Genomic DNA, 15,862 nt, shown 5'->3' with positions numbered 1-15,862 from the left:
CTGCTGTACATTGGCTTCATAATCTTCTTACTAAATGTCACAAAACATGGTACAATTACTACGCTTGAAGGCAGTGTCTCTGAAGAATGCATTGTGAATGTGGAAAAGAGGAACTTTGCTTTCAAGGAAGAAACAGAGGCTGACCTCAGCAATAAGATGCTCCTCTATTGAAATGTGGGAATAATATATGGAGCTGCACTAGTACAAACTGCTGAAGCGCCTTGGCGGTGCTCCAAACGAGTGCCCTTTCTGATGGAGTTTTTAATACTTCAAGAAGACATAGTATGTGCATTTAGATGCCAATAAAATGATTCCCCGTAGGATCCATAGGCTGCATTTCAATGCTAAATTACGATGACAGTGTGAACGATTGGCCACCAATCACCAGTCAAGCATTTCTGCACAGACGTGCTTTTGCTTTTCTGCAGTTTAATCCCTTCTTGTGGTAAACTCTGTCACCGCTTCAACCCTTAATTGAGATGCTTCTGTCCGCCTGTCTCGATGCACATGATGTGCCATTGCTGCTGATGCTAAAGAAGCCCTAACCACCTGGCAGTTTATTGACTGGAGCCTGACCTTATTGCGTTCATGACCTGCAAGAGGCCGCAGCCAAGACTTGTTTGGTCTCCAGACAAAAAGCTACATTAAATGAACCAAAAGAGAAATCCATGGATGCGGCTATTGCTGCATCTGGCAATTGAGAGAGGAATGAGAAGGGAACTAAAAATCCCATTACAATTATTCTTGGGTAAGTGTGTAGTTTTCTGTTTCAGAAAAATCAAATAACTTTGAATGTATGCTCCATCTAGTCTAAGTTGTATGCAACAGGAGGGGAATGAGCTTGCTAAACCTGACAGGAAAGAAGGGTGACCTCCTGTTAAGGGTGAGAAGAAGGAACTGGAGTTCAAATTAAGACAAGTGATCTGAAAGATTTCCCCATAGAGTGGTCAGTAAATTAAAACTTTTGCTTAAGTTCTTGAAATTCCCCTTTCCAAGACTATGGATAGATTATTTTGGTAACAGAATTCAGTGGCTGAATCTGTCTGTCACACCTGTGAATTGGGATAAGTATAGTTAACCCTTTTAAAAAAAGAAATATTTGATTCACAGTGGAAAAACATGATTCACATAAAGTGCGGCACGTGGCCAAATAGAGGAGTAACGCAAATGCCCCAGGATCCTGTTTCTTGTATACATGATACTGTATAAATTGTATGAAAAATACAATAAAAGCAAATAGGGAGTAATTAAATGGGCAAGCCTAAATTTGATCATCTAGGCAGCTGTTGTATAATTTCTTCACATTATAAGCTTTTTGCCTGGTGTGAAGAATTCTCGTCTGGAAAATGGAGAAATGAGCTAGGAAAGAAAACGTTCTCAGCGCTAATTCTGTCTCTATCTTGAATTTTTTTAGAAATCCTAATTTTTTTCAGAAGTGCTGATTAATTTTGTTCACATGCCTAGCCTAGCCTGAGACAGCTCAAGTAAAATCCTGACTCACTGAAGCCGACAGCAATCTTGCCATTGCGCCAGGTATCTGGCACATGAAGTTTTGATGGAAATTTACCCTGAGGTCTTGATTTCTTGAAAGCCATGGGTGTCTCAATGTTTGCATCCAAAAGCTGAGGAACAATAACATAGTGACTCTGGTAATTGTTGTCTTATTCTGCTGATGAGGAATGCAAACATAGAAAAATCCAGGATAATATTTATGTACAGCATTGCTTAGGTTATAATTGCATATATCCTGAATATTGAAAACGAGATGGTATAAAACACACTCATGTTTTCACATACACAGGGCTTCAGTAAGAATTTGCTTTCTCTCGTGTGGAGCTTTCTTGCTTGGTACCAGGCGCTAACGACTCTTGTCTGTTTTTTTTAAAAAAAAAAAAAAAAAAAAAAAAAAATCATTAAAATGTCAAACCATTCAGCTGAAATCATCATGCCTTTTGAAATAAAGCTTTAATAGTGAGAAAAATAGGAGGGATTTCTGAAATCCCCCCCTTTTTTTTTTCCCTTTTTTCAGCTGAAAATTGACTGGCAGCTATCAGCAAATTGGAGACAGGGAAGCTTTCAGAAGTATTTGCCTTCTAAACTGCTATCGTTGTCTGCAGTCTTCTTGGAACCAGATTTCTATTTGCTTACTGCATAGGCATTTTGTTGGAAGCTTTTTACTGAAACTACAAGAAATAGCATTTAAATTGCTCTTGGATTTCTGATAGGATTTTGTCTTATTTTTAAGGCCTCTGATCTGGATGTGTATTTCATTTCTTCTCATTTTTTGTTTTTCTTCTAAATATCTTCTTTGTATCCAGCACAAAGTGGAATGCAAAATAATTAAGCGAGTAATTTGCGAGTCTGACTACAAGATAACACTCCCCCCAACATTCTCAGTAATTCCATTTTTAACTAAAGCTTTGACCTATGGTAGAGACAATAACAAATTTTTCTAGTCTTCTTACAGTTCTAGGTTTGCATTATAACTTAAAAACATATCCTGATCTACTGAGATTTTTGTATACTTCATGATGATACTATTCTTAATTTCCAATGACACCTTAGTTCTTAAATTGCCTACAGATTCCCCCCCCCCCTAGTTAAAATATTTCTCAACACTACAAAAGGAGCAGAAAATCCCTAGTCAAAACTGTTCAATGCTAGATTATCTACATGAAACAAATACTTTTAGGTATTTTATCCTCCTTTGACATTTGAAACCAGACTACCGCCTTCCTACAGGGCTGCTTTCCGAGGCTCACAAACAGCTCTGCATTATACAGAGAAGGCTCAGCTCAGTTTTCTAAACAACTTTTTCATGCCATGCCACCCACACAAAAGAGTTTGGGGCTTTCCTCGCCTCTTCAGTCTTGATATACTTCCTTTTTTATTCCCGTATCTCCAGTCAGTGTGGCAATGTGTGGCCTGGGGGCTTGGCTTGTGACTCTTTGGATTTGCTCGATGCAATAAGCTGATATACAAATGCCCAGAAGGATTGTCAAGGTATGCTTGCTACACCTAGAAATTAAGGAGTTTTTGTGGGCTTGAGAAGTGGAAACTCAAGTCCAGGCTTGAATTTTAGGTCCTTCACTTTGCTGTGTGTGTGTTGTAGCGTTCCCGTACAGGGGAATGCTCTGTGTGTGTGTTTTGTGGCATTCCCCAGGGGAAATATCAAAATTGTAGCTTCTTTGGAGTCGGAGATATAGCTGTGTCCAGGTATTTGGCACAAGCTCTACTAGTGTGAAAACCGAGGGTGCCCTCATATCAGGCATGTTTAGCCTGTGAAAGAAACACTGCAGTATCGTCATTCCCTGTGATGCTCGAGTATTTAATTTGCTGGAGTAGTGTGGTGCAGCTGATAGAAAGATTATGTTATACCCACCGCAAAAGGTCCAGCGGCACAGCTGGTCCTGGTCGCCAGAGCCCACGGATGGCAGCAGGCAGCCAGCGCGGGGAGCCGACTCCTTTGGCTAGTGGTTCAGCTCTGTGCAGGGTGTCGGCTGAGGAGGAGGCGCAGGCTCGCCCGGTAAGGATTTCTGTTTGAAAGAGAGAGTGGGTAGGTAGTTCAGGGCTGATGGTGAGATTCAAAAGGAAACCCTTTCACAGCGATGATCTCGGTTATGCTTTAAAATGTTTGCTCAGGAGAAAATGTCTATGAATTGGGAAAAAAAAACCAACCAGCGAGAAACAATAAAAGGCTGTGCACAATGCCAGCTGCCATTAGAAGCTGAAGGTTTATTTTCACAGCATCGTTTTTAGAAACACTGCTTTAAATAATTTCATCGGTCTAAAGAAAATTGCACCTTATACCTTTTTGTTCTGTTTTCAGAGTGGATTTTTATGGAAGAACAGGGCTGTTCTGAGTGTTGGACAGGTTAAGCCCTGTGCTTTCAGAAGAGCTCTCTGAAAAGACACTGAGCATTGCGTGTTGCGGTTGCGTAGTGATACCACGGTCCTTGCTCTGTCGTGAATAATTCAGATGAAAGTGGCCGGTGGGCTACAAATAATCAGACCAGATTTTGTGAGTGTACTGTATATAACAGGGGCAGCAGACAGTAGTGGGCCTTTTCCAGCTTCATGCCTTCCTTGGGACTGGGCTCAGGTGATAGAGAATTCTCATCAAATTTCCAGAATATAACAAATAATCCCCCAACACCAAAAATGTATTCCCTATCCTGGGTGGAACTGATAGTTGGAAGTAAGGCTTGAACTCAAAGGAGAAAAAGTGCTCCTATTTTTTTGTTTATTTTTAGTGGACAGCATTGAGAAGCAGTGTGCACCACAGTACTCGCTGGGAAGACTACAAATAGCATGATTGCTAGCAAGCTGCCAGTATTTAGGAACAAGAGTTTTCTGTATCCAGCCTTCCGTAGTTCCCACTGTAGAAATTTCACTGGGAATTTCACATGGTCCTAAGCTTTTGCATGCGTGTTATCCCTATACCACAGAAGCACCAAGCACCCTTTTCCCTGCGTGGGAGAGCATTAATAGCTATGTCCAACAGGCAAACATTCATTCTTCTGGCTAGTGGTCAAATGAAATTTGAAAGCCATTATACTGTCCAGTGTTTTTACTGAATAGCTGATGCAGACAGCTGGATTGCTGGGAGCTGCCTCGGGATCGTCTGGGAGGTTACTGAGTTTTTGGTTTGATCTTGGAACCATCTTCCTGTGTAAATGAAGGGTAAGCATTAGTTAAGAACGATTATCTTAAGTATTAGATGTTTTAAGATGTCATGTGTTTCTTCATTAAACAGCCTTTGAAAATTAAAATAAAGGTCACGAGCCCAACCCAGTTCTGTGGTTAATGCTTTTTTCCTGGTTTGATTTGATCTAGTTACTTACTTCAGGCATTTATAATCTTATTGGGGGGCAGCCTATGAAATGTACATCAAGGGAAAACAATTCTGCATAGCACACCACCTGCTCGTGGCTTTGCATGTAACTGGCGCCGTGAAAATTGGCTTGGTTTGGCCTGCGCGGTGACCAGAGGAGGTCCTGCCCCCGGTCGCCGATGGCATGCGCTGGAGGGGCATCGCTGCCCCGAAAGGTCGGGCGCCCGGTGCAGTGACAGCGGGAGCCTGAGCTGTACGGAGAAGCGAGTGATCAGCAGATGGAGGGAGAAGTAGGATGTGTGCAGAAAATAGGCAAGCGCTACCAGTATGTAGTCAAAAGCTACAATCACTTTGGTTTTTACCTGTGTACATTTAAACCAGATGAGCTTTTTGTTATGCCTTCTTTTATCTCAGTGCAAATTATTACAGGTGAGTTGTAACTGAAAATGTGAGGCTTTAAAAACACTGAAAAATTTTACAGCTGTTGATACTCGAGGATCTCCTCTTTCTCACATAAATTTGAAAGCACAGTAGAGCTCTGAGTTCAGTGCTTGCTTTTCAAATGATAAAATGTTTTAACTGCTATCTTCCCCCCCCCCCCCCAATCCTAGGCACTAATTAAGCAGTAACTGTAAGAGCAGTAACTGCAGTAATCATTTCTCTTTGCACTGATCTAATCTGAAGGCATGAGCAGCTGCAATAGTTATGCTACGAAGGATTTTTCCCCTTTGGCATATACTGCACAGGCTGTCCCTCGATTAGGTTCCAAGTGCTTGAAGGCTATTGATTTTTGCTCTGTTTTATGAGAATGCTCCTCTTTTTAACAGTTTAATTTCTCAGGTTTGAATTTGAATGATCAGGTCATGGAACACAAGTATTTATGCATCTGATTATCTGTTTTTCTGGTCAGGGAAGCTCTACAATAACACAAAACCCCCTTTCTGATTCCTGAGCCGCTGGAGATCCTGTGCTCTGGGGTGTTGTCTTCCTCCTGCCAGATCGCACACACGCGAGGTGGCTGTGAGCATTAGTAGTATTTCTTAAGGGGAAGTGTCGTTGCAGCGTTGCTTACCGACATCCCAGAAACACACTGTCTGTATGAAAATTACTGTACTGTGGAAATCACCCCCGGTTTTCATTAGGCTGATTTGGGTGTGTTGCTAGGCAACTCGGGGTAATGAGGGGGTTGTGTGTATTCTTTAGGTAGGTACAGGTCCCTGCAGAGATTTCCAGGTAAGTAACATAGACGTGAGAAAGGCTGATCAACCGCGACACAAGAAGTTAAGCCCCGTAAACTTAACTTTCATTAAGAGGAGGTTTTCGAGAAAGAAATTGGATTAGACCCAGGGATGACGTATCCTGTTTGATTTCTTTTCCCCTTGCGCTCTGATGAGCTTTGTGTTTAGGCAGGCTTTTGTTTCTGGCTCCGAGTTGCTTTAAAAAATTTGGGAGGGTGTCTCGGGGTGATGGGCTTAGCTTGATTGGCTCAGTTTGCTTGTGAGTGCTTTGTTCTTCCCACCACCCTCAGGTCAGTTGTGCAACATGCCTCTACTGTTTTTAAAAAAAAAAAAAAAAAAAAAAAGAAATGCTGACTAATGCCAGAGGTTTCTCAAATGGCTGATGCAAACCTGGAGAATTTGCATCATCATTCAGCTGGAGTAACTTGGTATGACAAGAGCTTAAATACAAGTCCACGCGGAAGCTGAGCTGGTTTCCAATGATAGGGCAGTACCAGCTCGCAGTGTGAAAGCGCAGGTGTTCCCGAGCAGCGCTCAGATCGCACTAAAGGCTCAAAAACACTTTAGGAGCTTGCTACCTGTGCGTAGGAGCAGCTGGAAAGATAAGAGAGGGCAGAGGAAGAGACTAAGTAGTTGGCTACACAGAGAGGAAAAAAACCTTGAGTTTCTGCTGCAAACTTTTTTTGCCTGCGCTTGCTGTCGGTGTGCCGGTGGCACTGTAGCATGGTTAGGAAAGCTGCTGTAACCACGGTCTCTAATGGGAGCTACTTGCAGGGGCAAGCTAATGGCAGGTTGCCCTCTATGGACAGCGGACAGCCGGCCCCGGAGGGAAAAGTTGTGCTGAAGAAGAAAGTGACACTTTTGAGGGGGATATCCATCATAATTGGCACTATCATTGGAGCTGGCATCTTCATCTCTCCCAAAGGCATCCTGAAGAACACGGGCAGCGTGGGCATGTCCTTAACTGTCTGGACAGTGTGTGGTATCCTCTCGCTCTTCGGTAAGTCCCTTCTAAGTTTCTAATTGGTCCAGAGGGGCGGCCGGTGGATTATTGCTGTTATTTCTCCGATTTTGCCATTGGATAGCAAGGCACAGTGTGGAGCTTGAGGGCCAATAGGGCTACAGGAGGTTTTTGCTGCCTGATAGGTTGCGTGGAGGGCGCAGAGGTATGCAACCCCTGTCCCCCCGCGCCTGGTCGGTAAAGATTGGAAGCGTAAATTATGGTTTCTTACGGGTCCCTAAAGGAACAGGAAAAGTAAATGTCCGTTTTATGCCATACAATGTGCTGTATGTATAATGTTTTTCTTCTGGCTGTAAGAGGTAGTTTTACAGTTTGCTTGTAAGGCCCCCGGCAGCTGGGCTTGCGGGTCACTCTGCTCGAACACCGGCGAAATGTTTAGACAGCTTGACTTAGTTCCCTAGAGGCTAGAGCAAAGTCTGAGAGGAATAATTCCCACTGGACACAAGCTGTATTGGCATAAAAGGGAGCAAAATTAAAACACTAATAATCCCTCTCCTCAGTCTTGTATTACTGCTCTTTACTTCGTTCCTCGCTCACGACGTTGCTCTGAAAGATTGCGCTGCAAAAAACAGTGTGATGGAAAGAAATTTGTAATGCGAGTTTTATTGCCGGCCTGCCTATTGTGACAATTTTTACTAATTTTCTGTATTTTTGTAGAGTATCAAATTCTGAAGAATGCCGGTTTATTTGTTCTGTACACAAAGCCCCCATTCAGAGTGGAAAACCCCACCCTGGCCTCTGCGGGACAGAGGGTCCATTGACCTACTTAATGAGTTAATCTCAAAGAAGCTGAAGAACTAACATGAATATTGGCTTTATTTAAAACAGAAACGACTTGTTTTCTGGCAGGAGGTAAAGAGGACAAACACAGACTAACACGTGTCTGCTTAGTAGGTGGAACATGCAAATGCCACCCTGTGTAAATTGGCTCTGAGCTTAAAAGAAACATGGGCTGTTTACAGGCTAAGCCCACCCAAGCCAAACAGACAGTGCAAGCAAGTTAGGATCCCTTTTGGTCAAATGTTAAATGTGTTGGTACAATGTGCAGCATAATCTGTTGTACAAATGTGGAAGTCCTGCCTGTAACCAAAATTCCCCTATAAAGAAAGACCACAGATACAATTTGTAACCCTGTCAGAAAACCTTGGTCTTTAGATTTAGTCAAAACAGAATTTGCTTAAGCATTGTGTTTTTGGCTTTTACTTTAATAGTAGTAATATTCTGGCTGTGAAGTAAAGTCTATACAAAAAAGCTCCATCTCTTTTATTGTACGGATTTTCTAGGTCATTTTCCAGATCTCAAGATATGAAGAGCTGTGTAATTTGGCCCAGCAAAAGATACTATCTCTTTCTCCGAATGGACCTGTTACAGTTATTTTTTCATATTTTTTTATGCTATGGGTGTTTTAAATTCCCTGCATGACTTAATTATAGTAAAATCACATGCAAAGATCACTTAAGGTCTTTCTGAGGCTGTGTGTATAACATGTATCGAAACACAATTTCATTTCACCCTGAACCTCAACAGAAGAGGCTGGCAAGAGAAAACCTAGCAATAGATTTTTTTTTATTTTTTTTTTTTTTAAATGGCTGTAAGAATTCCTTTAAGTACATTTTCACGTAAGTTGAAGAATAGCAGATAAAAGCTGCTACATATTTGCAAAGCCCCAAATAAAGCAAATGAACAAGAATGGAATTTGTCATAATGTGGTATGGCTTTAATGGGCTTGTACATGTTACGTGGTTTTGACAACTGTAGTTTTCATCTTAAAGTGCTGCAGCATAAAAGCATGCAGGGAACGGAGCTGAAATGAGTTCATATATGTTGCCAATCTTAACTATGCGATGCAGTGTTTACAAACTTTATTACTGTTTTCATCTGGATTCTCAGACTCTTCTAAAAGGGCTGCCTACGTTTATCGGATGTGGTGCGCTTCTCTACTGACGCGGTCTGCCCGTGGAGCTGAGAATCCACGGGCTTTGTGGCTGGGTGATGGCTCATTAAGCAACGGTAGCAGACGGTGCATGGGTGAAGAAGGCTTCACACAGGTCCTCGTAGTTGCAGCGTGCTGTTGCCTGCTCCGTAATGGCAGAGGCTGCGTGTTGTGCCGGCAGCAGCCTCGGGGAGCTCTCTGAGAGCTGCTACCTGCTGAGAATGCCACTAGCACTTGCTCCAAAGGGGCCTGAGCCACTTCTGCACGAACAAATGCAGCAATGTGATGATGATTTGCGTTTTATTTTAGTCAATGTAAATGCACCCAAAGACGAAATGAGCCTCCTGCTATGAAAACATGAAGTGGTCTGTATTTAAGGCAATGCAGAAATGAACTGAGCTTTCATTGCATTAGTAGTACACAACACTGCACCGGTGTTGAAAAGCCAGGGCTAAGCCATGCCCTGAATTTTGTATATGAGGCGTTGGGAGAACTATTGAGGAAAATTCTTAATCTGCAATTCCTGCTTCCATATTTTGGTCAGTTGATTGTTTCGCCTGTGGCTGAGAAGGGGAAATACAGTTTTCTGTCTTTTTGTCAGAGGCTGAGCCAGGCATCTCTGAGGCTGAAAGGAGGTGATCATCATTTGATAACAAGCAAATGTGTCAGAAGGCTTTCACTTGGTGGTGCAGTCAGGCTGGCTGGGGAGCTGGGCTAGCTGGCGTGACACAGTGTTTTGTTGTCCCTCTTCACGAGATACGGATGAGTAATGAAATGTGTTGATAGCAAATCGTTTGTTCAGTGGCTTACATGGAAACGTAAGCAGATATACGTACAGGTTGGTTAACTGCAGGTCTAGCTGAATGAACTAAAGCTTACAAAATTCCTTGGAAAAAATGATTAAAATATATCAAAAGTAGTTGTGATACCATGGCAGCTCCATTGTTTAGCTTATGAATGTTTTCAAAAGGTATTTTTGGATATCTCTTGTGATGCCACGGTTTAATTCTCACAGGTGCCCTCTGCTATGCTGAACTAGGAACATGCATTAAGAAATCTGGTGGTCACTACACCTATATCCTGGAGGCCTTTGGCCCATTACCTGCTTTTGTGAGAGTCTGGGTTGAATTACTCGTCATTCGGTAAGTGTATCGTGGCTTTTCTGTGTTTCTTTCCTGATGGCAATATGCTTTTCAGTTGTTAAGAAAAATTTCCAATACATGATGTGCAAAATAAATCAAACATATCTTGATCAATGAGCTGTGGTCTTTTAGTATGGTTGCTTCAGAGAATTTAACGCTATTTTGCTTGTCAGCGTTGAAACATTCAAAAAGACATATGTACATGTATGGGGGGGGAACCAGATTCTAAGAAAACTGCCTGCCACACAAATTCAGCTACTTGCTTTAATTTTGCTAAGCTTACTGTATCCATTAATGTCACTAATAATGCTAATACCCATGCTAATGTATAGTATAGCAGAAGAGGGAAGTCACCGTTATGTTTTTTTCAGTCTTGGTACTAGCTTTTGGAGCGGTTGCTGTTGTCTGTGGATACAGGAATAACTCCTGGTGATGCTATTGCCCAGTAGCTTTCAGATTTGGGGGAACCACTTATTCTTTATATGTCAATTCAGGTCCCCATTTTTTGTTTTTGTGGGGTGTTGGAGGACTTAACTCTTGATTACTATGAAAAGCACTAACTGGCCAAATAAAGCAACAACACTAAGTCCTTACATATCTAAAATCTCCAAAGTGTTGTTTTGGTGTGTCTAAGCCTGTGGCTCATGCAGCCCTTTATGTTGTATAGGTGAGGTACAATACGAAGATGCCAAATCATCAAATCATATAAAATAAATTTTCTCAATGTAAATGGATCTTTGTATCAAACTCAAATGTGGCCTTTTGAATATATATTTTTATACATATATATATATATTTTTTTTTTTTTTTTTTTTACAGTATGGCTGGGGCTGGAGAGCTTGTTACATGCAGAACACGGCAACTCACTTATACAAAATGACTTCAGGAATGCTCCATTCCTGCCTCAGGCTAGTTAGCACTCCTTTCCCCTCTTTTCCGCAATCAGCAAATTAGTCACAAAAGCAAAAGCCTCTTTTCAAATCACAACTATGTTTACATAATATTGACAAGTTCTAGCATAGACTGTTGAGTTTAAAAGCACTGATAGTGCTGAGTCATTATGAACCCGTAAATCCTTATCTTGTTTCCGGAGGAAATCCTTGTGTATGTCAGATGGTCCCTTACATCCTCCCCACCCCACCTTTGAATTAACTGCATTATTTCCATCAAGCGCGGTGGAGGAGCAGATGTCTTAACCGTATTTACTTTTTGCCAAAAAGGAAAACCAGACAGAGGAAACAGACCTATGTTCACAGCACAGTGCTGTGAACGTAGCTGTATCAGTGCACATCGCAGAATCAACAGAAGAGAGCAGTGTTAGAAATCCCGCTCTTAAGCTGCACCTTACTAGGCAGGGGGACCTTATTAACCTAGGCACAAATACCCACAGGAAACAGGCTTCATAAATTCCTCTCCTCGCAAAATTATTATTTTTTTATGTATGACAGTGTCCCAGGAGTGTCATGAAAACACTCTTAGTCATTGTGATCTGTCCCACACCCAGAAAATAACCATCTTGCATGGGAAAGAACATCAGTGGATTCTTTAATCATCAAATCTGAGAGGCAGCGAGGGAGGCGTACTTGTTATAACTTGCAATGATCAGAGCAGCGCTGCCGCAACTCTGTGTAGAGTTTTATGTCTGACTCCTGCATCGGTAAACTAATGGGCTGCTGCTATCAAAGAAGCTGAGACCTAACGTGTAGCTAGGTCTTTTTCAGTAGATGAGGTTGCACACGCACTTCTCAGCTAAGCTGTTTTTTCCTCTGAAAGATTGCAGGATTATCACACCCACAGGCTGGTGGAGCAGCCGCAACCAAAATAAACATTTCCGGCTCTCGTATATCTTTTCAGCCACTGTTTTACAGTCTAGGACACACTTAAACTCTGCCCACACACTGATTCAACTCTGCCAGCATCACCTGCTGTTTAGAAGTGCCTTACACTGTGCTGCTCCTCATCCAGTACAAGTAGGAACTTTTTTTCTCCCCAAAAGTCAGGTGGCGGGTATATTACATACCTTTTAAAAAAAAAAACCCCAAACTAGTTTTCAAACAAATGAAGATGACGGTGTGAATGCATTGTCTGTAGCGCTTGACTATGGTGGCTGCTAAACACAGGTTGGGTGGGAGCGAGCTGCCAAGCCAGTGATTCACTCCCCCGCGGTATGCGCTGGGGCACCATGCCTGCTCCTTCCCTGGTGCCTTTTTGTGCTCCTTGCCCTTCGATGGAAGCTGCTAATGGGCTTTCTGTCCCGCTCCTGAGCACACAGCTGTTAGGGGGCTGCCAGTCTGTCCTTGGCATTGCAGTCAAAGGGAAAGTGCCCCATTCCTTCAACTTCCACCTCCATTGATCAACTACACTGCCAGCAACATCTCCCTCCAAACGTGGGCCTACAAGAGACACAGATATTTATTAGAGGTATAATTTAGCAGGTATGTTCTTAGAAACATAGTGGTGTGGACAGCAGCAACTGCCTCTTTAAAAAGGCCTTTCTGAAAATGAGAGGGAAAAATCCAGGTTCTGCAAAAAGGAGCTGGGACTGAGGAAAAAAGTCTGGGAAAGCTCCAAAGATCTTATCTTTCATCTGATCTAGGACACTTCAAACTACTTTTGGCAGGCTGCAGTATTTAAAAGCCAGAAGCCTGGTGATCTTCTCATGTAAATTAGAAATATTGCACCGAGGTAAAGTCAGTAAATGTATGTGTAAATGCAGCGCAGAGGATATTCGATCCCTGAACGAAGGCGAAAGTTGCAAAGCCAATTGTTGGCCAGCGAAAGGAACAGTCCTCGTGCGTGGGGGACGCACAAGCAGCAGCCCTCCCTTGCCCATGCAGAAACTTTCCAAGGAAGACACTTCTGTTCTGTGCTCCTCTGCTCTTTGGTCCAACACAGTGCGTGACATTTTGGTTGAGTCATAACGCTAAGAACGTGGGTTTTATTTTAAAAGTGGAACTCTCTTATGGAAAATTCCTTTATCGTTCAATGGAGAATAATAATAATTCTGCAGAATTTTTACACTGTTCCATAGCATTTTTGGCAACTATATTTTTATTAAAATTCTGTAACGTAAGGCATTTTTTTATTAAATGCTGTAGATTTTTTTCACAAGAAATTTGCATGGACTCTTATTTAACTCAAAAGTCCTTTGAGGCAGAATCATATGCCCTTTCATCCTTATTGTGTACGAGTGTGTGATGAAGCACAGATGCCACCAGCTTCCCTAAGAAGGGTGAAAGTGTCCTCCCAAACCAAACGTGAACAGACCACTGGATCTGTAATATGCAGACAGTGTCTGACTTGAGGCACAGGGTAATTTGCTGTTAATATGTGTCAGTGCTAAGGCTTCTGGCAAACATTTGGCTTGTCTCAAAGAGAAAAGCTGTATGAATGAGTATTTCAGATTTATAAATGCAATGACTGCATGCGTGCCTTTCTTCACATTTCTCTGTTTCATGGTAGGTGCTTCCTGTACTTAGGGGATTTTTGCTCTCACTCGCAGTGCTAGGAGGCTGTTGGTCAGCAAAAGGAACAAGTTCTGTTTGCATTTTAGGAAATCCCATTTTCATTTGTTTTTTGCATTGTCTCAGATTTTAATAAGAGACTTGGGTTACTTAGTAAAGCAGAATTCTCAGCTTGATTGAAATTAATTTGCTTGTGTCTCTGAGGGGTGAGATATACCTGGCCACTAAAATTCAGTCCTCAATGACTTTTGCTCAGGGTTTTGCCCATGTAATCTAATTCCGGCCATGTTCACTTCAAACAAGTGAATGAAGATTTCTATTGATACCTTTCCTTTCTGTTTACGGACGCTTCACAACATGGAAGTTGTAAGAGAAATCCTGGTAAGAAGTGTTGCTCTCAACATAGAACGGCTGAGCAATGCTCAACTGCTTGTGGTTTCCTGCTGCATTCAGAAATCATGGCACACGGCAGCATAGTTACAAGCAAGCACCAAAATTAAGTATGTTTCACAGTTCTGTGGTAATAAAGTTACAGCATGATCCCATAAGAATATTACCTATGTAATATTGCAGATTAATTTTGTGATTTTTTTTGTTTTGTTTTGTTTTCACTCTAGCCCTGCTGCCACAGCAGTGATATCGTTGGCATTTGGACGTTACATTTTGGAACCTTTCTTTATGCAGTGTGAAATCCCAGAACTTGCAATTAAACTTATTACAGCTGTTGGCATCAGTAAGTATCCAATTTTAGGTTTCAGGGAAGGGTAAAGATGATGTAAATTGGAGAAAAAAAAAAGTAATCTCACACTGAACAGGTAACTGTTTGATGTGAATCATTACAAAATGACTGTGCATCCAATGCCAAGGGCATCAGCGTGACTTTTTGCCCGGGTATGTGTGTTTGTGAGCATACGCAGTAGTCAAAAGAATCCCAGACTTTATTAATGGCAGGGAAAATCTATTGCCAAGGCTGATTCTGTTGCCGCTTGAATTAATGGCAGAACTCTCATTACTTTTGTGGAAGCAATTTCAGTCCCTAAGAGATGGTGAGCCACTGCCAGAGATATGGAAGAATGATTACCTGATTTTAAGTGCTTTGCTCTACCTCTGTTTTAGGAGGCAATCGAGCGCCAAGTATGATGCCATGAAGAAATGTAGTTCTCCTGAGTGGAGCACAGGCAACATGAGATCATCTTCCCTCGTCCCACTCTGTCCTTCATGGCAATAAAACTTAGAGACACTTGCGGTTCGGGAAGCAGGAACCCAGCTCATGACTTTGGGAGCAGGGTATACAGCTTGGTGAAAATGCATGTCTATTACCTGCAGCTTGTCCAACTCTTGCTAACTTTGTGATTAGTGTAAAAGGGACCATTTAGGGCTACAGAGAACCAGTAATTACCAGTAGAAGGAGGGAGGCTACCCTGAGACCAGGAGCTTTACAGTGTACCTGGGCTGGTGTGGGGGGCCGCATGAAGCGGGAAGGCACAAATCGTGGTGCCGCGCGCCCGTAGCGCTAGAGGCTTGTTTCCAGTTCTGCTGGTCACTGGTGATGATGCTCCTTGCACACGTGCGCACGCATTCGCGTTCAGCTGTGCGGGGAGGAGAGTGCGGAGTAGACCCGAGTAATTGGTAACAGATCGTTCCTTTCAATTTGGCCAGTGCACGTATCGGAAACAAAAGGACTGGAAAAAGGAATTAAGACATGCAAAATGATCAAAGGCACGCAGGAGACCCCTTCAGTTTTGCACAATAATAGGTTCAGATGACTTTTTCTTTCTTTAGGGTAGGGAGTTCAATTGACACTGAAATTTCCAGTCTCTGGGTTACTGTGGCTTTTTGTAGGAGCTCTCTTGGTAAGAATTCCCTTCTGCCAGGAGTGTTAAAAAAATCAGTATGTGACCGCATTTCTTTCTAACTTAATTATGCACAAACTATAGGTTTCATAGGAATAATTGAATTAAGGGCTTGAATTTTGAGGTCAATGACTTTTTATAGCTACATCTGTCTAAAATATTTCAGTGCAAGATAAGGGTGAAACAGATGTTCGGTAACTTCAAGGTCACTGAGACAGAAGGAATGTTAAGTGAGGACTCCATCAAAGCATTTTGTTAAGTGCGTGTGATTCAAGCACAATAAGTGAACAATTTGAAATAGGTTTTTATTGCTTTTAATTTAATTGAAAATCTGTGTGATAAGCCAGAGCTTCGCAAAGTAATTAAACAAAGAAGTA

The 15,862-nt window shown here is 42.2% G+C and overlaps 1 protein-coding gene across 1 annotated transcript in view; it reads left to right on the top strand.

The window, feature by feature from the left end:
* Window positions 1-6,795: 6,795 nt before the first annotated feature.
* Window positions 6,796-15,862, top strand: part of SLC7A11 (solute carrier family 7 member 11) — a gene marked incomplete at both ends in the record, with an annotated part of 57,841 nt that continues 48,774 nt past the window's right edge. Inside the window, 3 exons of the mRNA XM_082315279.1 lie at window positions 6,796-7,072; window positions 10,042-10,168; window positions 14,250-14,365. Coding sequence (XP_082171405.1) covers window positions 6,796-7,072; window positions 10,042-10,168; window positions 14,250-14,365 — 520 coding nt within the window. The remainder of the gene's footprint in view (window positions 7,073-10,041; window positions 10,169-14,249; window positions 14,366-15,862) is intronic.

Source organism: Platalea leucorodia, assembly GCF_965183815.1.
Source record: "Platalea leucorodia genome assembly, chromosome: 6".
Taxonomy (NCBI): domain Eukaryota; kingdom Metazoa; phylum Chordata; class Aves; order Pelecaniformes; family Threskiornithidae; genus Platalea; species Platalea leucorodia.
Note: the sequence above shows the minus strand (reverse complement) of the source record. Positions and strands in the feature narration are given on the sequence as shown.